Raw genomic sequence first — 25694 nt, forward strand, 5'->3', positions numbered from 1 at the left:
TAAGAGATATCATATATGGTATGTCTTTCTGATTTATTTCAGTTAGCATGATAACCTCTAGGTCCATCCATGTTGTTGCAAATGGCATTATTCCATTCTTTTTAATGGCTGAGTAATATTCTATTGTGTGTGTAGAATATACACATATATACTCACATGCATAGCACATCTTCTTTATCCATTCATCTGTCAATGGACATTTAGCTTGTGTCTATGTCACAGTTCAGTTCAGTCACTCAGTCATGTCTGACTCTTTGTAGCCCCATGGATGCAGCACACCAGGCTTTCCTGTCCATCAACAACTCCTGGAACTTGCTCAAACTCATGTCCATTGAGTTGGTGATGCCATCCAACCATTGCATTCTCTGTCATCCCCTTCTCCTCCTGCCTTCAATCTTTCCCAGTATCAGGGTCTTTTCCAATGACTCAGTTCTCCACATCAGGTAACCAAAGTATTGGAGCTTCAGCTTCAACATCAGTCCTTCCAATGAATATTCAAGGCTGATTTCCTTTAGGATTGACTGGTTTGATCTCCTTGAAGTCCAAGGGTCTTCTTGAAGTCTCAAGAGTCTTCTCCAACACCACAGTTCAAAAGTATCAATTCTTCAGTGCTCAACTTTCTTTATGGTCCAACTCTCACATCCATACATGACTACTGGAAAAACCACAGTTTGGACTATATGGACCTCTGTCGGCAAAGTAAGGTCTCTGCGTTTTAATATGCTGTCTAGGTTGATCATTGTTTTTCTTCCAAGGAGCAAGCTTCTTTTAGTTTTATGGCTGCAGTCACCATCTGCAGTGATTTTGGAGCCCAAGAAAATAAAGTCTGTCACTGTTTCCCCATCTGTTTGCCATGAAGTGATGGGACTAAATGCCATGATCTTAGTTTTTGAATATTGAGTTTTAAGCCAGCTTTTTCACTCTCCTCTTTCACTTTCATCAAGAGGCTCTTTAGTTCCTCTTCACTTTCTGCCATAAGGGTGGTGTCATCTGCATATCTGAGGTTATTGATATTTCTCCAGGCAATCTTGATTCTAGTTTGTGCTTTATCTAGTCTGGCATTTTGCATGATCTACTCTGCATATAAGTTAAAACAAGCAGGGTGACAATATACAGTTTTGTCATACTCCTTTCCCAATTTGGAACCAGTCCTTTGTTCCATGTCTGGTTCTAATTGTTGCTTAGATTAGATTAAATTATATAACAACAATGTATCCTGCTTGAGGATAGTTTCTCCTTCCTGAAAACCTTCTGGCTAATCCTGTTATCTTAAAATGTAAATTCTTGGAGTGGGTCTAGTAAGATCTTTACAACCTTGAGACAGTCATTTGATTTACTGTAATAACTAATTTAAAAAGTATATAACTCCCTTACTTAGACTAGACAGTGGGGCATTCTCCATCCCCCTCTCTGATGTCTATGTCAGAAGCTTTCTCTGGCCCTTTTCATACTTTAGTAAAACTCTGCTACACAAAAGCTCTTGAGTGATCTAGCCTAGTCCCTGATCCCAAAGCTAAATCTTCTTCTTCAAAGATCATGAATCTGACACCATTCACTGTAAGCTATCAGTATGCCCATTTCTGGAAGAATCTTCCAGTGTGTTGTGATCCACACAGTCAAAGGCTTTGGTGTAGTCAATAAAACAGATGCTTTTCTGGAATTCTCTTGCTTTTTCTATGATCCAGTGGATGTTGGCAATTTGATCTCTGGTTCCTCTGCCTTTTCTAAAACCAGCTTGAACATCTGGAAGTTCTCGGTTCATGTACTCTAGAAGCCTAGCTTGGGGATTTTTGAACATTACTTTGCTAGTGTGTGAGACGAGTACAGTTATGTGATAGTTTGAACATTATTTGGCATTGCCTCTCATTGGAATGAAAACTGGTCTTTCCAGTTCTGTGGCCACTGCTGAGTTTTCCATATCTGCTAGCATATTGAGTGCAGCACTTTCACAGCATCATTTTTTAGGATTTGATATAGCTCAGTTGGAATTCCATCAACTCACCTCACTTTGTTCATAGTGATGCTTCCTAAGGCCCACTTGACTTCGCACTCCAGGATGTCTAGCTCTAGGTGAGTGATCACACCATCGTGGTAATCTGGGTCATGAAGATCTTTTTTGTATAGGTCTTCTGTGTATTCTTGCCACCTCTTCTTACTATCTTTTGCTTCTGTTAGGTCCATGCCGTTTCTGCCCTTTATTGTGTCCATCTTTGCATGAAATGTTCCCTTGGTATCTCTAATTTTCTTGAAGAGATCTCTGGTCTTTCCCATTGTATTATTTTCCTCTATTTCTTTGCATTGATCATGTCTGGGCTACTGTAAACAGTGCTGCTATGAGCACAGGTGTACATGTATCCTTTCAAACTATAATTCTGAATATATGCTTAGGAGTGAGACTGATGGATCATATAGTAACACTATTATTAGTTTTCTGAGGAACCTCCATACTGTATTCTATGATGGCTGCACCAATTTACATTCCCACCAACAGTGTAAGAGGGTTCCCTTTTCTCTACACCCTGTTCAGCATTTATTATTTGTAGACCTTTTAGTAACGACCATTCTAACTGACAGACATAGTACCTCAAGGTAGCTTTTTAAAATATTTTACTACTTTTTAAAATTCTTATTTTATATACTTGATTTACAATGTTATGTTAGTTTCAGGTGTACAACAAACTGATTCTGTCATACATAAACATATAAATTTTTTTTAGATTCTCTTCCCATTTAGGTTATTACAGAATACAGAGTAGAACTTCCTGTGCTATACAGTATGTCTTTATCTATTTTGTGTATACATATATATGCTGCAAAGTCACTTCAGTTGTGTCCGACTCTGTGCGACCCCATAGATGGCAGCCCACCAGGCTCCCCCATCCCTGGGATTCTCCAGGCAAGAACACTGGAGTGGGTTGCCATTTCCTTCTCCAATGCATGAAAGTGAAAGTGAAATCGCTCAGTCATGTCCGATCCTCAGCGACACCATGGACTGCAGCCTATCAGGCTCCTCCATCCATGGGATTTTCCAGGCAAGAGTACTGGAGTGGGTTGCTATATATACACACACACACACACGTATATACACACACACACACACACACACACACACACAAACACACACATATATGCTAAATCTAAACTCCTAATTTATCTGCCCCCCACCCCGTTTTTCCCGTTTCATAACCATAAGTTTGTTTTGTAAGTCTTTCAGTCTGTTTCTGTTTTCTAAGTAAGTTCATTTGTGTCATATTTTCAGAGTCCACATATAAGTGACATTATATGATATTTGTCTCTCTCTGTGTGACTTACTTCACTCAGTATAATCATCTCTAGGCCCACCAGTGTTGCTGCATTATGTCACTCCTTTTTATGAACAGCATTATTTCATTCTTTTTTATGGCTGAAGTATTCCACTGTACATCTGTACCTCACTGTAGTTTCGATTTGCATTACTTTAGTAATTAGCAATAATGGGCATCTTTTCACATGCCTACTGGCCATCTCTAAGTCTTCTTTGGAAAAATGTCTATTTAGGTCTTCTGCCTATTTCTCAATTGGGTTTTTTTGTTGTTGTTGTTACTGAATTGTAGGAGTTGCTTGTATATTTTGGAAATTAAGCCCTTGTCAGTCACATCATTTGCAAACATTTTCCTGATGCAGAGAAAGTTTTAGAGGTCAATATAGAAAGTGATCCAGCCATAACATTCCTGTAAGTCAAAGCAAAATCCAAAGCAAGGCACTCTCTTCAACTAACAAAGGCTGAGAGAGGTGAGGAACCTGCAGAAGAAATGTTTGGAGCTAACAAAAGTTGATGAATAAGGTCCAGGGAAAGAAGCCGTCTCCATGGAGATGGAGCCATGCTCCATCAACATGAAAGCACAAGGTGAACCAGCAAGTGCTCATAGAGAAGTTGTGGGAAGTTCCGAGAAGAAGATGGAGCTACGTTAACTGGTGAAGGTGGCTACACTAAACAATCCAATTTGACCAGTGACCTCATAAGAGGAGACTCAAATACAGACATGCACAAAGTAAAGACCATGTGAAGACAAAGCCATTTACAAACCAACCCTGCAGACACCTTGATCTCAGACTTAGAGCCTCTAGAATTGAGAAAATTAATTTCTGTTGTTTAAGCCACCCAGATTGAAGTACTTTGTTATGGCAGCCCTGGCAAGCTAATACAGGCTCTAATATTGTTCAGTAATTTAGATCCTCCTAGCATGGGAACCCGGAGAAGGCAATGGCACGTCACTCAGTACTCTTGCCTGGAAAATCCCATGGACAGAGGAGCCTGGTGGGCTGCAGTCCATGGGGGTCGCTGAGGGTCGGACACGACTGAGCGACTTCACTTTCACTTTTCACTTTCATGCATTGGAGAAGGAAATGGCAACCCACTCCAGTGTTCTTGCCTGGAGAATCCCAGGGACGGTGGAGCCTGTTGGGCTGCCGTCTATGGGGTCGCACAGAGTAGGACACGACTGAAGTGACTTAGTAGCAGCAGCAGCATGGGAACCAGAGAAGGCAATGGCAACCCACTCCAGTACTCTTGCCTGGAAAATCCCATGGACAGAGGAGCCTGGTAGGCTGCAGTCCATGGGGTTGCTAGGAGTTGGACACGACTGAGCGACTTCACTTTCACTTTTCATTTCCATGCATTGCAGAAGGAAATGGCAACCCACTCCAGTGTTCTTGCCTGGAGTATCCCAGGGACGGGTGAGCCTGGTGGGCTGGTGTCTACGGGGTCGCACAGAGTCGGACACGACTGAAGTGACTTAGCAGCAGCAGCAGCATGGGAACAAACACCAAATATGGACATGGAACTCATACTGCAAGACACTCGAAAATGAGTTCATAGATTTTATTTTATTTTAAAGCCAACATTTAGATCTTATGTCCATTTTCTGAATGGGTTGTTTTTTCCTTTTACATTGAGCTGCATGAGCTCTCTGTATTTTTAGAGATTAATCCTTCGTCAGTAGCTTCATTTGCAGATATTTTCTCCCATTCTGTGGGTTGTCATTTTGTTTTGTTCATGGTTTTGTTTGCCATGCAAAAACTTTTAAGTTTAATTAGGCCCTATTTGTTTCTTTTTGTTTTTATTTCCATTAGTCCAGGAGGTCTCCAAAAAAGACATGCAGAGGGCCAAAAAGCACAAGATGCTCAACATCACTAATTATTAGAAAAATGCATATCAAAACTACAATGAGGTATCACCTCACACTGGTCTGGCCATCATCAAAAAATCTACATACAATAAATGCTGGAGAGGGTGTGGAGAAAGGGAACTCTCCTAAACTGTAAATGGGAATGTAAATTGGTACAGCCACTATGGAGAACAGCATGGAGGTTTCTTAAAAACTAAAAATAGAACTATCATATGATCCAGCGATCCCACTACTGGGCATATATCCAGAGAAAATATTAATTCAAAAAGATACATACACCACAACGTTCACTGCACCATTATTTACAATAGCCAAGACATGAAGCAATCTAAATGTCCATCAACAGAGGAGTGGATAAAGATATAGTACATACAGTAGTATAAAAAATGGAGTATTACTCAGCAATAAAAAAGAGGGAAATAATGCCATTTGCAGCAACACAAATGGACCTGGAGTTGACATACTGAGTGAATTAAGTCAAACAAAGACAAATATCTTATGATACTGCTTATATATGGAATCTTAAAAAAACGGAAAATAGAATCACAGATGTAGAAAACAAACCTATGTTCACCAGGGGAGAAAGGGGGGCTAGGGATAAACTGGGAGACTAGGTCTGACATATACACACTACTACATATAAAACAGATAACTAACAAGGACCTACTGTATAGCTCAGGGAACTCTACTCAACACTCTGCCATGACCTATATGAGAAAAGAATCTTTAAAAATAGTGTGTACACTATTTTATTTTATATATGTGTGGGTACATATATATACATATATATAACTGATTCACTTTGCTATATACCTGAAAATAACACATTGTAAATCAACTATATTCCATTAAAAATAAATTAAAAAAAATTTTTAAGCCAACATTAAATTCCAAATGGAGAGACATCCTTGAATTGGCTCAAGACTTAACCATAACAAGATGTATCCAAACCTAACAGTTTTGCAAAGATTCAATTCCAGTTCCAGATTCCTCTTAATCCTTTCCTGCCCACTGATAAAGTAGAGCTAAGTAATACATTGTTTTTCTTTTGTACTTTTTGCCCATTATGTTAATCTTACTTCCACAACAAGACAAGTTTCCTGAAGGCTGGATTCATGATATATGTGCCCAGGAAGCAGCCCTGTGCTCACAAAAAGAATTTGTTACTTTATAAACTGACTGTACAAAATAGTTTCATTAAGTTTGCTATTATCTTTCAATGCTGCTTAATTTCCAGGTATTTCAAATTAGAAAGAACTCAGAACATGTCTTCAACACATATATAGAATCACACAGATTTTAAAGCATCCTACAAGAATTACTTTGTTGTTGTTGTTGTTTAGTTGCTAAATCATGTCCAATTCTTTTCTGACCTCGTGGACTGCAGTCCTCTGTTCCTCTATCCATGGGATTTCCCAGACAAGAATACTGGAGCGGGCTGCCATTTCCTTCTCCAGGGGATCTTCCTGACCCAGGGATCAAACTCATTTTCTGCACTGGCAGGTAGATTCTTCACCACTGAGCCACCAAGGAAGCCCCACAAGAATTACTTAATTTAGCCTAATTAACCATCTAATTAATCATTTAAAGTAACTATTAGAGCCATACAGACCACAATATTTATTCTTGTTTTTTCCACTGTTAGCAAAATACATCTTTTACAGTATACAGTGGCTAATCTTAACCATTCCCTAAATGATAATGAGAATGTATTTTCACAGTAGCAATTGGTGACATTTCAATAAATCAATGTGCTGCAGTGATACCTAAATAAAAGCTTATTTCACTATAATGATGCTTCCAGGCTTCCCTCAAGTCAGGTGGTTACTTGCAGTTAATGATCTGTGACATGCCACACAAGTAGTCCTAAAAAGACTTATTATCCACCTCATGTGCAACAATATTTGCTTTATGGATGGCTAAATGAATGAAGACATTCAATGCAACTGTAAAAGTAAAATCAAAAGAAAACTTACAAGTAACATGTTTTCTTTAAGTAAAAGGGCTGTGACCATTTTCCATTAATACTTAACCTTTTGCTGGAGCAGTGCAACCCCATATAATACTCAGATCCATGAAGTCCAAGAGCTGTTCTGGGTTAATGCTAATTAACTGCCCCCAACCAAAAGAGCAGTAACTTTCCAAAATTGTGAGATCATCAGCCTTTATTGCTGACGTCAAAGTCACAAAGCTAAAAGGAAACAAATATGCTTTATACATAAATTAACAGTATGTCTTTCAACTGAATTTACATACACCTACATAACACAAACACACCAGGAAAAGAATTGTTATGCTGCATGCAAAATTTGCTAATCTCAAACAATACACTATCTTTTATAGCTGCCAGACTTTGTAAGCATTCAAATGTTTACCATTTATAATTTTATTTCATTTACTAGACTCGGCTTTTGTCCACCATATGTCCACTGTGGATTAACTATTCCCTTAGGCACAATTAGAGCCTTTCCATTTGTTGTAAGAAGAGCTAAGTATGAAGGACACAGCCAGAAATAACATTTATACCTCAACCAAAAACAGAAGAACATTCAAACTCAAACGATGGTTTATGTAGCATCTTTTTTTTATTAGACACATGTCTACAAAGCAAAATAAACTTGAGATAAAAAATCATGGCAACTGTACACCAGCTTTCACCATTCAGATTGAACACCAAAATTATAACATCTCCATCAACTGAATTTAAATATTTTTGCAGAAAAAAATGTACTTCTAAACTACAAGTGAAGGGTGGCTTTCAAACAATAATTATAACCAAAACTTTAATAATCATTTGAAATACATTCAAAGACATTTCACAAAAATTTTGGTATTTTTGATTTTTAAATCCTTAAGTTAAAAATCTACATGGACTGAGCAGTATCTCTTCCCATTACCCATAACTAGAAGACAGGATTCTGAGAGACAGTGGGAATAAAACAACAACTAATACATATAGCACCTATTAAATACCAGGCATGATTCCAGGAGTTTTGTATGTATTTAATTCTTTTAACAACCTCCTTATAAGGTAGGTGGTATTGTCATTTCTGTTTTACAGATGACAAAACTGAGGTACAAGAGGGTGAATAGCTCCCCATGGTCACAGGTTTAAATAAGTGAGCCCATATCTGACCTAAGTGATCTTACTTAGAAGTCTTTGTCCTTGACCACTACTCATACTGCCTTTATAATAAAGATATTAAAGTGCTAGAACACACTACAAAACAAATATCAATAAGGGGAAATAAATACAACTTCTCATCTTTTAAAATTAAAATTTTGAATGTAAATTAAGCGATTAGGGCTCAAGAGTTTAGTTTTCAAAAGAACTATGTGTGTAATATAAAAGAATTTTTACATGATCTTGTGTTACAGTAAGTCATAAGCACCAAGTGAAGCTGTTACTAAATGCCTCTTCCAAATGAAAAACCTAGCCTAGAGTTTTACAAAAGCTAGGGGGAATAAAAAAGTATTATTTTTTCTCTTTATCATCTCAAAAAGTTCCATAATTCCATCCTTTACTGAGATTGAGAATTAATAATTTTGTAGTCATTCATAACAAGTGTTAGTATTTATTGAGCACTTCCTGTGGCCAGGGATTGAACTGGATCCTAGAGAGACAGCAGTGAATAGGACAGTCTCTGCCTTCATGGAGCTTTAGTCACAGAACACCTGCATGATTCCAAAGGGAAAAACTAAACAAACTTTGCTCTAAAAAAAGGTGATACTTTTTCAGAAAAATGGCACAGCTTAAAAAGCATAAAACAGCTAATAAGTATTAAAATCAAGGGAGAAACTATCTAGTATTCTGTCCTACCTAGTCCTTTTCTATTTATTCCCCTCAACCCTCTATAAAAAGAATTGGGAAAGTTCTCACACACACCCTTCACGTTCTACCTTTTCACTTAATGAGAATCAATACAACAAACTGAAGAGTAAAGATGACATTTAAAACTATATCTAAAATCAGAACAAGTTTTTAAAAAAATTGAAACATTCATTTTACATCATCAGGTGTTTGCACAACTCCTTCCCCTCCATGTCTGTCTCTCTCTTTTCCAAGGAACATAAAGCATACAGTACTACCTTCCCTCCGTTAATGTGAGCCCTCACTCACGTCCCCTCCCGCTGCTTCCCCACTCATCACTCAGTGGCATTACATATACATGTAATTCTCTGTCTACAATTCTCTGCCTCCATTCTCTGTCTACAATTCATTTCCTTCCCTTCTCTCTGGAACTCACTCTGCTCAGCTTTCAGTCCCACAACTCCAGTGAACCTGCTTACCAAGGTCACCACCAACTGCCTCTGTACTGCTTAATCTAACCATCCTCAGACCTGCTCTGTTGATCACTCCTTTCTCCTTAAAAATCCTGTACATCTGGCTCCCAGGACACTTCACTCTCCTGATTTTCCTCCTACCTTTACTGGCCACACTTTAATTCCCTTGCTAATCTCTCTTCACTTTCCCAACTTTAAAATATGACTTAACTTAAGGACTAATCTTTTGACCTCTTTTCTTTTTATACTCATTCTATGTAAAGTTCATCCAGTCTCAAGGATTTATGAACAAAGCTAATGCAGGTGATGGAATTCCAGAGCTATTTCAAATCCTGAAAGATGATGCTGTGAAAGTGCTGCACTCAATATGCCAGCAAATTTGGAAAACTCAGCAGTGGCCACAGGACTGGAAAAGGTGAGTTTTCATTCCAATCCCAAAGAAAGGCAATACCAAAGAATGCTCAAACTACCACACAATTGCACTCATCTCACACGCTAGTAAAGTAATGCTCAAAATTCTCCAAGCCAGGCTTCAGCAATATGTGAACCGTGAACTTCCACATGTTCAAGCTGGTTTTAGAGACGGCAGAGGAACCAGAGATCAAATTGCCAACATCCGCTGGATCATGGAAAAAGCAAGAGAGTTCCAGAAAAACATCTATTTCTGCTTTATTGACTATGCCAAAGCCTTTGACTGTGTGGATCACAATAAACTGTGGAAAATTCTGAAAGAGATGGGAATACCAGACCATCTGATCTGTCTCTTGAGAAACCTGAAGCAACAGTTAGAACTGGACATGGAACAAAAGACTGGTTCCAAATAGGAAAAGGAGTACGTCAAGGCTGTATATTGTCACCCTGCTTATTTAACTTATATGCAGAGTATATGATGAGAAACACTGGGCTGGAGGAAGCACAAGCTGGCATCAAGATTGCCGGGAGAAACATCAATAAGCTCAGATATGCAGATACCACCACCTTTATGGAAGAAAGTGAAGAGGAACTAAAAAGCCTCTTGATTAAAGTGAAGGAGGAGAGTGGAAAAGTTAGCTTAAAGCTCAACATTCAGAAAACTAAGATCATGGCATCTGGTCCCATTATTTCATGGCAAATAGATGGGGAAACAGTGGAAACAGTGTCAGACTTTATTTTGGGGGGCTCCAAAATCACTACAGATGGTGATTGCAGCCAGGAAATTAAAAGACGCTTACTCCTTGGAAGGAAAGTTATGACCAACCTAGATAGCATATTCAAAAGCAGAGACATTACTTTGCCAACAAAGGTCCGTCTAGTCAAGGCTATGGTTTTTCCTGTGGTCATGTATGGATGTGAGAGTTGGACTGTGAAGAAGGCTGAGTGCCAAAGAATTGATGCTTTTGAACTGTGGTGTTGGAGAAGACTCTTGAGAGTCCCTTGGACTGCAAGAAGATCCAACCAGTCCATCCTAAAGGAGATCAGTCCTGGGTGTTCACTGGAAGGACTGATGTTGAAGCTGAAACTCCAATACTTTGGCCACCTCATGCGAAGAATTGACTCATTGGAAAAGACCCTAATGCTGGCAAGGATTGGGGGCAGGAGGAGAAGAGGACAACAGAGGATAAGATGGCTGGATGGCATCACCGACTCAATGGACATGGGTCTGGGTAGACTCCGGGAGCTGGTGATGGACAGGGAGGCCTGGCGTACTTCGATTCATGGGGTTGCAAAGAGTCGGACATGACTGTGTGACTGAACTGAACTTACAGAATATGGTGTTGACTCCCAGACTTTCATCTCTAGTCTTCATCTTGTCACTGAATGATAGACTCATACATCCAACTACTAAACATCTCTACGTAGAGGCTTACTAAGTACACCTAGGGTCACAGAGTCGGACACGACTGAGCGACTGAACTGAACTGAACATGTCCAAGACCAATCTTATCCAAATCTGCTCCACCAACACTCTTCCTCATCTCAGTAAACTAAAGTTTAACCTTCCAGATGCGAAGACCAAAAATCTTGGCATTATACGGCCTCTTCTCCCCTCTATCCATAACCAATCTACGAAAATATCCATCAATACCTTCCAAATATATCCAGAAGCCAACCACTTCTCATGGATGTTAAAGTCACTTTCAGTTCAGTTCAGTCGCTCAGTTGTGTCTGACTCTTTGAGACCCCATGAATTCCAACACGCCAGGCCTCCCTGTCCATCACCAACTCCCTGAGTTCACTCAGACTCACGTCCATTGAGTCGGTGATGCCATCCAGCCATCTCATCCTCTGTCGTCCCCTTCTCCTCCTGCCCCCAATCCCTCCCAGCATCAGAGTCTTTTCCAATGAGTCAACTCTTCGCATGAGGTGGCCAAAGTACTGGAGTTTCAGCTTTAGCATCACTGCTTCCAAAGAACACCCAGGACTGATCTCCTTTAGAATGGACTGGTTGGATCTCCTTGCAGTCCAAGGGACTTTAATCGTGTCCAACTCTTTGTGACCCTATGGACTATAGCCTGTCAGGCTCTTCTGTCCATAGGATTCTCCAGGCAAGAATAATGAAGTAGGTTGCCATGCCCTCCCCTAGGGGATCTTCCTGACCCAGAGATTGAACCTGTGCCCTTGAGGTCTCCTGCATTGGCAAGTGGGTTCTTTACCGCAAGGGCCACCTGTAGTTCTCACCTGGATTGTGAAAAAGTTTCTATTTACCTTGCTTCCACTTTTACCCACTATGGTATATTCTCAAATAGGAACTGTAGTAATCCTTTCAAGTTAAATCATTTCACTCTCCTCAAACCCCTCAGTGGCTCTTCATCTCGTGCAAATAAAAGTCAGAGTCCTTACAATAGCCAACAGTCCTTCCTGACCTGTCCTCCCCTTCTCTATCATCGTGCTTCAATCCTATGCTAGTCTTTCAGTTACTGTTCCCCATACACAGCTATACACACAGCTACCAACTCTCCCCACTCTCCTGTCTCCTTCTCTTTCTCTCCCTCATGTACACACAGACACATGTGTGCCTCCTCCTCTTAGAAAAGAGAAAAAACAACATCCAAATACTTCAGGGAGGCCTTTTCACCTACTCCTTCCCTTTACCTGGATAACTCTTCTGCCAGGTATCTATGTGGCACTCTCTCTCATCTCCTTTATGCCTCTGCTCAAATGTCATCTTCTCAGACTTTCCCTGATGACCATATTTAAAATCTTAACACTCTCTTCTAAGAATTCCTTTTTCTCCTTTCCTGTTCTATCTATCTACACAACACAATGCCATTTAATACATTATGTATTATACTTATTTATTTATTGCCTATCTTCCTCTACGGAGAAGGCAATGGCACCCCACTCCAGTACTCTTGCCTGGAAAATCCCATGGACGGAGAAGCCTGGTAGGCTGCAGTCCATGGGGTCGCTGAGGGTCGGACACGACTGAGCGACTTCACTTTCACTTTTCACTTTCATGCATTGGAGAAGGAAATGGCAACCCACTCCAGTGTTCTTGCCTGGAGAATCCCAGGGACGGGGGAGCCTGGTGGGCTGCCGTCTCTGGGGTCGCACAGAGTCGGACACGACTGAAGTGACTTAGCAGCATCTTCCTCTACTGGAACACCTAGACAGGTATGGGCTCAATGAAAATTTGCTGAATGAATGAAATAAATGAATAAGAAAAGATGTAAGAAAGCACACAAAGAAAATAACTGCTGAATTGCTTTACTTACTGCAGAAACTAGACATTCATATGAAATTTTAAAAAACATGACAGAAAATGAAAACTAAATTCTAAACTCAAGAACAAATTTCAATTAAAAAGAAATGCTTTTTAAAATCAGGCTCCCTGGCTTCAGATTATACTACAAAGCTACAGTAATCAAAACAGCATGGTACAGGCATAAAAAGACACACACAGATCAATGGAACAAAAGAGACAGAATTCAATACTAAGATTTATCGTTACTGTTATTTTAGGTAAATGCATCTATTCATGTATATGGAAAATGGATATTTAATAACTGAATGATAAAATGAGCCTAAAAAATCATCTCTGCAAGGATATTTCAATTACATATAAAGTTAAACTCTCTTAAAATTGTACAGCAACAAATACGGTTAGGGTCATCATATTTTAGGAATAGAAGGTGCTTATGACTGTCTGGTAAAATCCCCTCATCTTATACATGAGGATCATCTTAAGTGAATAAATTGCCAAGGTAATGAAGTTAGGAAAAAATGACAATAGCAGTACAAAGTTTTCTGATCCCCACTCTAGTATTCTTTTAATGCATTTTGGATTTATTACATAATCACTGCAAATATAAAGCACACTATTAAAGGGGCTTAAATTACATTGATGAAAATCTCAAATCTCCTTTTCACACACAAAAAATGTTTTTATAGCTGCATTCTTTAATACTTAATTTAATTTTTAGTAATTAAATTTTCTTCTAAAAATTAAATTCCAAGAAATTCATCATAAAAGAAACAAAAGATGGATTATGCTTTCTTTAGCATTTAATAAACTTTCTATATCATGACAATGAAAGATAGAAATTATATAAACAGATTGCTATGCCCAAAATCCTTACACAGCTCCTCCCAAACAAAACAAAACCACATAAGGCAGAAGCCAACCCAATACTGTAAAGCAATTAGCCTCCAATTAAAAAAAAAAAGAAAAAACAAAACCACAAAGTCCTTAAACTTCCCAAGCTAAGTAAACCATAATACTGCCAAAATGGTTTAAAGCAGGCCATCTTAAAAAAAAAAAAAGTAACTATGAAATGACATAATAACTGTAACAACTGTCAAGTGAAAAATGTTTCTCGATGAGTGTTATGAAAAAGCACTCATATGACATTTTCTCCCCCCCAATATATCAGTGACAATAACAGTCTGAATTTAAGCTTATGCGTTTATTTGAGGAAACTACTCAATCAATTAAACTTGAAATATTATCATAATGTTCTTAAAAGTACAGTAGTAGGGTGAAATAGCACATAAAGGAACAAGTATAAGTGTTTATATTAAATACTCTCACTCAATATACAGAATACTGATGCTACCAGTGTCAGAATAAGATGCTATCATCATCCTCCAGTAAGTACATAATCATAGCTCTATTTTAAAAATTTACATGTAAACAGAGGAGAAAGCAATATACATATAAAGCCACAGAAACAGAAATGTTAGATCCATCTGAAAAAGACACTTGGATTTGATACCTTGGGATTACTATTACTGGAACAAAAAGAACCAAAGTATTAAAATAAATGGATAAGGAGCAGACTTTTAATTTAGACTGTATAAACAGAATGAACTTTTCAAATCCTCAAAAGAGCTTTTGTTTATGCTTTATAAATTGTAAACTCTTACACAAATTTGTAATGACTCATTTGTTCACTGTCATAATATTATAGATGACAATTTTTATAGAAGTTGATATTAATTCTTCAAAACAGGAATCAAAGTAAACGTTACTTACTTCATAGTTTCACATTTCCACTCTCCAGATAAAATAAGAATTTCTGAAGACTCAAAAAAGTCACAGTATAGGCAAGTATTTTCATGTAAATTCCCATGAAGTTCTTAAAGCTGAACTTATAACCTTCTCTTACACTCCTCTATTACTAAGAATAAGGAATAGTCTCTAAAAGCCTTGTGATAATTTTATTGAGAAGATCAGTAAAATTTTCAACTTAAAATTTACTTGTTTTACTAATACATTTCCATGGAGTTCAGGGAACACAACTTACAGGGTACATTAAAATGTAACCTTTGAACCTCACAGTGTAAAACATCACTTCCTGGGCAGAGATAGTACTCCAAGAACAATCAATCACTGTTAAGAAGAATATACACTCAACATTGTTAATTAGTGTAGATGCACTCTTCTCTATGCCCTCATCTGTCATGAAGATTGTTTAAAAATCTGAGTTATTAGTCTTTATTTGGGAAAGGATCTGTTTAATATCTTTAAGAGTAGAAATCATTCATCCATTCACTCTATACTGGAGCGTGATAATTCCTACTACCAATACAAGTTACTGATAGCCACCACCCCTCCACTAACTAAGAAGCTATAAATCAGGAAGGGGGCAGCTCCTATGCAACCCTGTTAATTTCTGTTTACAATCTATCCAACCGAGAATGTTAGCTAGTCAGGGGAGAAACTAGGTGATGGATCAGATAGTAGGAAAACATAACAGCTTAAAGATAGAAAATAACAAAATGACAAATTAAACTGTCATTTGGTTATAACATGGATTGAATATAAAATTAATCTTAAAAAAATTAATATTCCTGATGTTCATTTCAATTTGAACTTTCCCTGAAACACTAAAACTAAAATTGTATTTGAGTGCAGATTATGATTTTTAAATTAAACACACAAATTTTTAATCTGTAAATTAAAAGTTGAAAGTGTACAGTTCTACCAATATGTAAAAGTTTAAAATATGAAGAAAAATCTGAATTTTTTTAACATTTATTTACTCTAAAATCATGACAGAAAATCTATGACATTTTATCTCAAACATGATCCAGCATAATATAACCCCGATGTGTTTCCTAAGAAACTCTGACATTATTAACCAGAGTGGAATTCACTAGGGCAGTTGGGTCTGAAGGCCATCTAACAGATTCCCTGTATCTACATATGTATTTTTCCTCATTAAGAAACCATTTTCCCTGAATAACATATCCCGGGCCATAAACACTTCTAATTTCAACAGAGTCTTCATGAAAAGGCTTTTATTCATTCATTCAGTATTCATTCATTCAGGCACTGTTGTAAGTGATGAGATCCTCAGCTTTCACAGAGTTTAGGCAGACAAGAAACAAACAAGAAATGATACCAGATGACAATGAGACTAGGCAGATAACTGAAACAGAACATCCTGACAGACTTTAGATTTCTTTAGATTTCATTGGTCGAGGAAGGCAACTCTGAAGTGATGACATTTAAGATGAGTTACAAATGACAAAATGGAGCCAGCCAAGCGGAGGCCAGAAGGAAAAGTCTATCAAGCAGAAGAAACCCTAAAGTACAAATTAACTTGGAAGGTTATAGGAACAGAAAAAAAGACAAATGTGCCTTACACACACAGTGGACAAGGGAGCATTTAGTAGAAAATGAGTCTGAGAGGTAAGTAGGAGCCAGATTACCTTGTGCTTGAGAAACTGGATAAGGAGTTTGGATTTCAGTCTAAGTGTGATGAGAAGGCACTAGAGGATTCTAAGCAGAAAAGTCATATAACATGATTTGCCGTTTGGGAGCTGAATTGTAGGAGAACAAAGCGAGGAGCAGGAAGAACAGTTAGGAAGCTAGTGCCATAGTTCACATGAAAGATGGTCAGGTCCACTTGTAACAAGCCTGTAGTAAGTGGAGATAAACTAAAAATCCCTAGGCTCTGCAGTACAGGCTCTGGTCAACTGAGAATGCCCCGATGTTGGGACAGCAAGACCTTCAAGGCCAGGAAACCAGGGTCTAGGCCTGGTGCATTTGGCTCCCCAAATTGTAGAAGCTATCCTAGATGGTAATATAATTGCTTCCAGGTGCTTATGTGGCTATAGTCATTGTAGCCTATGAGGCATCTCACTGCACTTGCAGCTGCAAACATCATCAAACTTCAACCGAACATAAAACACACAGAATAAGTAGATGGCTTACCCTCTTTCCCATTCTGAAAGTTACTACTTCCAAACGAAGTTTTTTAATCTCATTAGGGAAAAGTAAGGCCTTCCATGGAAATTTGAACATAACTACTTATTAATCCCAACAACCAAACAAAGCAAAAGGTCAAATTTCTAGAAAACTTGAGGATGGTATAGAAAAAGAGTAAAATTAAGACCCAGGTTAGCAGGTCCCAAACACTGCTTAAGCATTCTCTTGGGTTCTACTTTTGTGTAAAATAATAATGGCTACCTGAATACACATAGGTGGCACTCGAGAATGTCTGCTGAATGAACTGCCCTACCCAATACACAGTATGAGAACTATCACGGTAAAAAACAAGAAAAAATGGTGACAAAAGAATTCTTTAAGAACCATTTCCTTCAGGCTACTTTTGTAAAATTTCTATTTCAGCTTGTGGCTCAGATGGTAAAGCGTCTGCCTGCAATACAGGAGAACCAGATTCGATCCCTGGGTTGGGAAGATCTCCTGGAGAAGGAAATGGCAACCCACTCCAGTATTCCTGCCTGGAGAATCCCAGGGACAGAGGACCCTGGTAGGCTACAGTCCATGGGATCGCAAAGAGTCAGACACGACTGAGCAACTTCACTTCACTTCACTTCAATCTGTAATTATGGTCTTTCAAGTTGAAGTTATAGTCCATGCTTTTAAAAGGCTACATGATTAATAATAATAATTAATAGTTATCAACACTTACGTATATAGGAAAAGTATTTTTATGTAATAGCCCATTTAATCATTAAATCGACTTTATCACACAGAAACTATGATCCTTATTTCCAGATGAAGAAATTAAAGACATAAAGTAACTTGTATGATATTACACTGCTAGTAGGGGAAAAAACTGGGCTTGTAAGGAAAGTCTGTCTCAATTTAAAACCGTCTGATCTTAACCATGACTCAATACTTCATTTTCTGTCTTAAACAGTACAAAGAAAGAACATTAACTAGTATTTCATAGCCTTTTAGAATTGAATATAAAATAAAAAATTTTATTTTATGTACAGTTGACCATTGATCAACACTGGTTTGAACTGTGCAGATCCACTAACACACAGATTTTTTTCTCGGTAGTAAATACTACAGTACCTCATGATCTGAGATTGGTTCAATCCATGGATGCAGAACCACAGATACAGAGGAACCATTTTTACAGAGGGCTGGCTAAAAGTGAAACGTGAATTTTTGACTGCAGGAAGGAACTATGTCTATAAACCCTGTGATGTTGTTCAAGGGTCAAATGTATTATATACTTTTTAGTATGTACTGAAATAATTAACTTACTAATTAACACTCTATTTCATTAAAGCAAGTCCCTTCCTCTGCTGGCTATATCATCAACCTACTCTAGTTACTCTCTATATTTAACCATAATAAAACACAATTTTTACAAAAATAAACCTGTAATTCACCTTTAGCTAAGACTATCCTCAATCCTCAGCCCAAATTTCTGAGAATTTACCATATTTTAATAAAAAGCAAATGACTTTATAACTTAGTAATATAAGTTCTTACTATGGAGCAAATTCACACACACACTCTGTGCACGGAAATTTTCTCTGTATCTCATCTTTTTGCTCAACTTTGGCTAAAAGTTGGCTCTGCTGTCAGTATTTTCCTAGTCTACACATGCTTCTTTTCAACATATGTTTTCCATTCAAACTGCACAGAATAGGACACGATGATGAATTTTTAAAAGCACAGTTAGGCAGACAATGACTCTAGATAATAATCATCATAATTCAGCTTCAAATGTCTTCCTAAATTCATTGTCAACAGATCTACTTTAAAAGAAATGTTAAAGGAAGTTCTTCAAAGAGAAAGAATCTACTATCAGACTCTTGGATGTATACAGATGAATAAAAGTGTCGGCAACGTAATAAGTAAAGGTAAAATGAAATGTGTGTGTGCTATGTGTGCTAGGCTGTGTCAGTTGTGTCTGACTCTGTGCTACCAGGCTCCTCTGTCCATGGGATTCTCCAAGCAAGGATACTGTGGCGGGTTGCACTGCCCTTCTCCAGGGGATCTCCCTACCCAAGGATGGAACCTGTATCTCTTTTCATCTTTTGCATTGCCAGGCGGGTTCCTTACCACTAGCACTGCCTGAGACGCCAAAATAAAGTGCACCTTTTTCTTATCTGTAATTGTTTTGAAAGCTAAATGACTATTTAAAGCAAAAGTTGTTTACAGAATATTTAAAAATATGTCTGACAATAATAACACAAAGAATTGAGGGGGTGTTAAAAAATACTACACATGAAAAGTGATACTATTATTTGAAGGTAGAGTAATTAAGGATATATACTGAAAATTCTGGGCTTCCCTGATAGCTCAGTTGGTAAAGAATTTGCCTGCAGTGCAGGAGACCCCAGTTTGATTCCTGGGTCAGGAAGATCCGCTGGAGAAGGGACAGGCCACCCACTCCAAAATTCTAAAGAAACAACTAAAAACATAATACATGAATATATAATATGTATAATAAGTTAATAAGTGAGATAAAATGGAATAATAATCAATTAAGCAAGGAAGAAAAAGAGGAGAAAAAAGAAGCAACAGACTGAACAAATATGACACTCGTGATGAATGAAAAAGGTGGGACAGAACAATTCTGAGCATCTTTTCATCTGGAACATTCTCTGAATCTGAGAGCTGCTTCCTTGACTTGGAAGACTTTCCAATGTCATGAGGCCCTTGATATAGAAACTCTTAATAAAATCTCTTTAACTAGCTTGCTGCTGCTATTGCTACTAAGTCACTTCAGTCGTGTCCGACTCTGTGCAACCCCATAGACGGCAGCCCACAAGGCTCTGCCGTCCCTGGGATTCTCCAGGCAAGAACACTGGAATGGGCTGCCATTTCCTTCTCCAATGCATTAAAGTGAACAGTGAAAGTGAAGTCGCTCAGTCGTTTGAGCAAAAAAAAAGAAAAAAAAAAAAATCTTTGCTTTTTAATATAATTATACCTCCCCAAAAAGAAAATACTACTATAATGTAATGCCTTATCTCTTAGAAGGGCTTCCTTTATAGCTCAGTTGGTAAAGAATCTGCCTGCAGTGCAGGAGACCCGGGTTCGATTCCTGAGTTGGGAAGATCCCCTGGAGAAGGAAATGGCAATCCACTCCAGCATTCTTGCCTGGAAAATCCCACGGACAGAGGAGCCTGACAGGCTACAGTCCATGGGGTCGCAAGAGTCGGACACGACTTAGCAACTGAACCACTCTCTCTTAGAAACAAATTGTAAGATCATTCACTACATGAACATATTGATCATATGAAACTGGGCCAGTGACAGATAATAGTAAACAATATCCAGATACATGTTCATCTCTAATCACTTAATTTTACATAGATATAATATTCTGTGTGATCACATACTCTATTACATGATCTCATTCTGAAACAGAGTATTAGTAATATAAATACAAGAAAAGGATTACTCCAAAAGTAAAAAAATTCTTTCAATTTTCATGCTATTAAATCTCAAACATAACACTGTAACAATTTTTGGCATAAGTTCATATAACTTATGTAAATGTTTGTTTTTAAAACTCAGAATGGCATCACCAGCACAGTCCAATAGCCCATCTAGTCTGACATCCTGACAGTGACCAATGATGGAGGCCTCACAGGATAGCATAAACACATAACATAATGTATATAATTGTGCACCACCACACCATTACTCCAGATGTAGTTAGATTATATCCTGAAAGAAATGAAAACAAATCCCAACTCCCATCACTTCCGTACTCTGTAATTTCCCAAAAGGTGATGGGAAACCTCCAATAAAGCACAAATTTAACTATAATATATGCCAATGCTTTGGTGACATGACAAATGACTAACAAATGATCTTCTAAAATGAAAAACTATACTCAGAAATAGAACCTAAGCTCATCAAAACTTATGATTTGTAAAATGAGTTTTCAATGAGTTGAAAAGCATCGGATTCACTTAGTTACATCTATAAAACAGATAAGCAAAATTTAATTAAAGCTTAATAGAAATTGTTTTCATCCATTTTGTGATACGTTATACTGTTTTCTAGAAAGTAGTAAAAAAATTTATATTTTTAACTCTTCAGAGAAATTATATTCACACCTGTTTTGTAATGGTTTTAAAGCAAGGCTTGGATTTATTAAATGTTCATCCAAGTGTGTAAAACCACATAATGAAGAAACCATGGTTTGGTCCTTCAGGAAGTACTATTTCCTAAACAATTATAAACCCCCCCAAAAATTCACTATATTTTTAAAGACTTCTGGAAGAGATAATTCTCTTGGTAGTAAACTTGGGTATTGATTTAACAACGCTTATAGTTAGGAAACAGTTTCTGACCTGAATCCTCCATGGTATAATTTAAATTCATTTCTCTTTCTCTGACCTCAAATAAGTTGTAGAAGATTGGGTCATATCATATCTATTTGAAAACTCTTATTAAGGTCCCTTTTTCCGGGTAAATGCATTGCAGGACTACAAACCAAGTAACAATCCTGTATTGAAATCAATCTTATAATTTTTACATGCTGTATATCATAGCCCAAGAGACAGATTTGAAAAATTATCCATCATTTCTACAAAGCACCACTCCTTCCCCACAATAATATACTTTCTCAAGGAAAAAAAATAATAATGTAAAAGCAAACCTCAAAAATTTAGAAAAAGAAAGTCAATGAGCGATGAGGGCAAGGAATAATACACACAGAATTCCATGCAGACACTGCTTCCTTCCCCGGAACAGGGTACCATTTAATGAAATGTATCTCTCAAAATCTCTGGGGCAGAGCTAAGGCTGCAGTGCAATATCATAAAAATGTGCAGCTGTGCTGCCATTCTTAATAGTCCACGCTGCATCCTTAGACCACAGGAAGCCAAAACACACACACTGTCAGAACACAACTTACCTTAACAAGGAACCAGCCAAAGCAGCAGAGCAGTTACGACAGGTCAAGCATCAAAATTGTTACTGAAAAGACTGTACACATCTTTATGAATTTTCTCAACTTGCTCACTCCAGAAAAGCTGTTTTTCCAAAAAAGCTACTTACGTTTTCAAACATCATTTCTTTTAAGGATAAAAACTATAAGATAGGCAAATAAATTTACTACATATAAATAAACATTTATAACTTACTTTTATTGCCCACCAAGGCAACCAGGGGCTGAGTTTCTGACTCCTCACTCACTTTCTTCACCACGGAATACCAATCTTCTAAATTCTCAAAGCTTTGATAATTTGTAACATCATATACCAAGAGGACTCCCTGTCACAAAAGAGTTACACAACATTTGTAATATACTGCTTTAAAAAATATTAATACTAAATACTCATAAGTAATAGATACGTTGAGTATAAAAAATAACAAGCAAGGCCTGTTTGTATCTGCCTTTAATTCTGTTATTAGCAGACAGATAATACTGAATGTTTTCATTCAAGATGTGAAGATACAAAGCAAGATAAAGAATGATTATATCAAATTGTGAGTGAGTTCCCAATAAGATATCTGGGATATGCTTGATAAGTTTCAATAAATGTAAGAAAAATCTTATTATAGAGGTGGAAAAAAGCTGCAAGGTCTACAATTCTGCCTGTCACTTTCATGAGGTCAAAAATTTAAACCTTTTAATAAATAACCATCTGCTGCTGCTCTTTTAAAATATTTTCAAAAATGGAGATACTGTGACATCCCTTGATAGTCAATTTCAGCGTTTAACACAATTTTCTTTAAATGAAATAAGTCGATTTCCTCTTTTGGTCCTCTGTGCATTAGGAGAACAACATGAGAGTATCCTCCTTATAATAACCCTTCATGTACTTGCAGATAGTTAAGTCACTCTTTCACTTGAAGATAGTTAAGTATCCTTTCCAGTATAAACAAACTCAATTCCTTAAACTTGCCTCAAAGGACCTATTTTCTATCCTTCTAATCACAGTTGTTGGTTCTTCCCAAGGCATGATACATATAGTTTTTTGACATCCTCTTTAAAATGAGCAATGTAAAACTGGACATGATACTGTAATAAGAGTCTGAACAAAGCCAAATATAACAGAGGGATTGCTTCCTGTCTCTTATATATCATATTCCTTTTAATACATCCCATTATTTTGTGTGGGAAGGAAAAGTATGTACACACACAAAAATAACACTGCTACATTCTTGATTCTCATCCAATTTGTGGTCAAACACTTAATACAAAGCTCTACATATATAAGTCTGGACCCTAATGGCATTTATGTCTCCTTCTTCTTAAGTTATAATCACAAATGTTGACAACTTCTTACACCTATTATGTACCAGAGAGATATCTGGATCTTTTCATTCCTCCTCACAAAATATCATGCAAGACTGGTATTATCCTCATTTTCACTAATAAACACAAGGTCACAGGGACCCAGAATTTGAATCAAGGACTGACTATAAAGTCCACTCATTTACTCTATAAACATTTGTCAGTCAGCTATATGCCAGGCACTGTGCTGGGTACTAGGGACATAAATTCCAGCTTCAAGGAACTCAGAGCCCTGCAACAAAGACAGGCACACAAACAGACAGGTATATAACACAAAACTCATCAGCAACAGTATGCTGGTAAATATTAATTAACCAGCTTAAGGCATGGTAAGGAGAGGAAAGGATGAGACAGGGTTATTTGTAGCATTTGCCAATTTCTGTAATGTAAATACTCTCCTGTGGTCATTTAAAATCTATCAGTGTCACTTCACGAAACAGAGCTGGGTAGGACATCACCACACAGCATTTCCACTATACAGACACACTTGATACACTAGATACAAAAAACCTTGAGGGCACAAACAACAGAAATATACAGTAAAATAATCAGTAAGTGATACATTTTGATCATATAAATCTTTGTTTTTAATTTATGAGTTTATACATACATATATATTTGTAATCCCAAATATATTCAACAACTGGCTGAAAAAAAATTCCTAAAAATTTAACAATTGACTCTCCCTATCCAGATCTAGCTCACTACTGTTATGACCTTTCGGTCCTATACTCTTTTTCCCCACAGTTTTATCACGAAATGGTTGACATATATCACTGTACAAGTTGAAGGCGTACAGCATGAAGGCTGAACTTACATATATTGCACAGTCATTCGTTAAACTACATTGGCTCCCCCAAGTCATTTAGCTTCTCTGGGTCTCAGGTTATTTGCCTAAACACTCTCTATGATCCTTTTCAGTTTAATGACTCTATAATCTTTATGCAAAATCATGTGTCTGATTTATTTTAGCAACTTACAAACCTATTCCTATATTCCTAAATGCTTTGAAATAATGCTCAGCACAGAATTATTTGAAATAATAAGCATAATCCCACTTTTCTTACTAAAAATAACGTCCTACAAACAGCCTCTGAACAAAGTTACTACTCAATCCATTGACTCCACCTTCAGCTGACAGGAGTGATACAATGTATTATGCTTAAAGAGCTCTGCCCTGGAAGTCAAATCAATTTTGGATTATAGTCCTGGCCCTACCATCTACTGATCTTGGGGAATGCTTCTGTCGTCCACCTTTATAATACCTGTCATGATTAAGTGAAGTAATAAAAACAGACTTATTTAAAAAATAAGATACTATACAATCACTGGGAACTTTTTTATTATTATTCTGAATGAATATGAATCATTTTCAAGGTAACTCTGAGCTAGCTTTCACTCTCATAAATTGAGCTTTGACCTATTTGTTGTACAGTCACTAAGTCCAACTCTTTGTGACCCCATGAACTGAAGTACACCAGGCTTCCCTGCCCTTCACTATCTCCCAGAGTTTTCTCAAATTCATGTGTATTGAGTAGGTGATGCTATCTAACCATCTCATACTCTGTGGCCCCCTTCTCCTCTTGTCCTCAACCTTTCCCAGTGTCAGGGTCTTTTCCAATGAAATGCTCTTCACCTTAGGTGGGGAGCTTCAGCTTCAGCATCAGTCCTTCCAATGAATATTCAGGGTTGATTTCCTTTACAATTGACTGGTTTGATATACATGCAGTCCAAGGGACTCTCAAGAGTCTTCTCCAACACCACATTTCGAAAGCATCAATTCTTTGGCACTCAGCCTTCTTTACGGTCCAACTCTCACATCTGTACATGACTACTGGAAAAACCACAGCTTTGACTGTATGGACCTTTGTCAGCAAAGTGATGCCTCTGCTTTTTAACACACTGTCTACGTTTGTCAGCTTTCCTTCCGAGGAGCAAGCATCTTTTAATTTCATGGCTGCAGTCACCATCTGCAGTAATTTTGACCTATGGTGCCTCTTCAACCTGAAAATTTTTAGAACTATTCGAAGTAACATATTAAAATAGTCATCACAACATGGGTCAACATCTGAACATAACAGAATATATGCAAATAAAACATGGCCAGCATCTTTTGATAATCAGTACTAGACCAGAGTCAAAGAATAAAAACTATAACTGATCTAGACTAGGAATTGCTAAACTATGGCCCCAAGGTCAAATTCAGCTCATAGCCTATATTTGCAAATAAGTTTTATTGAAGCATAGTCACACTCACTTGTTTAAGTTTTATCAATGGCTGCTTTCG

General features: G+C 37.5%; 1 protein-coding gene across 2 annotated transcripts in view; it reads right to left on the reverse strand.

Annotated features, from left to right (window-relative positions):
- Window positions 1–25694, reverse strand: part of RAB28 (RAB28, member RAS oncogene family) — a 97974-nt gene that overhangs the window by 52011 nt on the left and 20269 nt on the right. For both annotated transcript variants that reach the window (XM_027545049.1, XM_027545050.1), the window contains exon 4: window positions 22251–22380. In XM_027545049.1, coding sequence (XP_027400850.1) covers window positions 22251–22380 — 130 coding nt within the window. The remainder of the gene's footprint in view (window positions 1–22250; window positions 22381–25694) is intronic.

This window comes from Bos indicus x Bos taurus, chromosome 6 (genome assembly GCF_003369695.1).
Source record: "Bos indicus x Bos taurus breed Angus x Brahman F1 hybrid chromosome 6, Bos_hybrid_MaternalHap_v2.0, whole genome shotgun sequence".
Taxonomy (NCBI): Eukaryota; Metazoa; Chordata; class Mammalia; order Artiodactyla; family Bovidae; genus Bos; species Bos indicus x Bos taurus.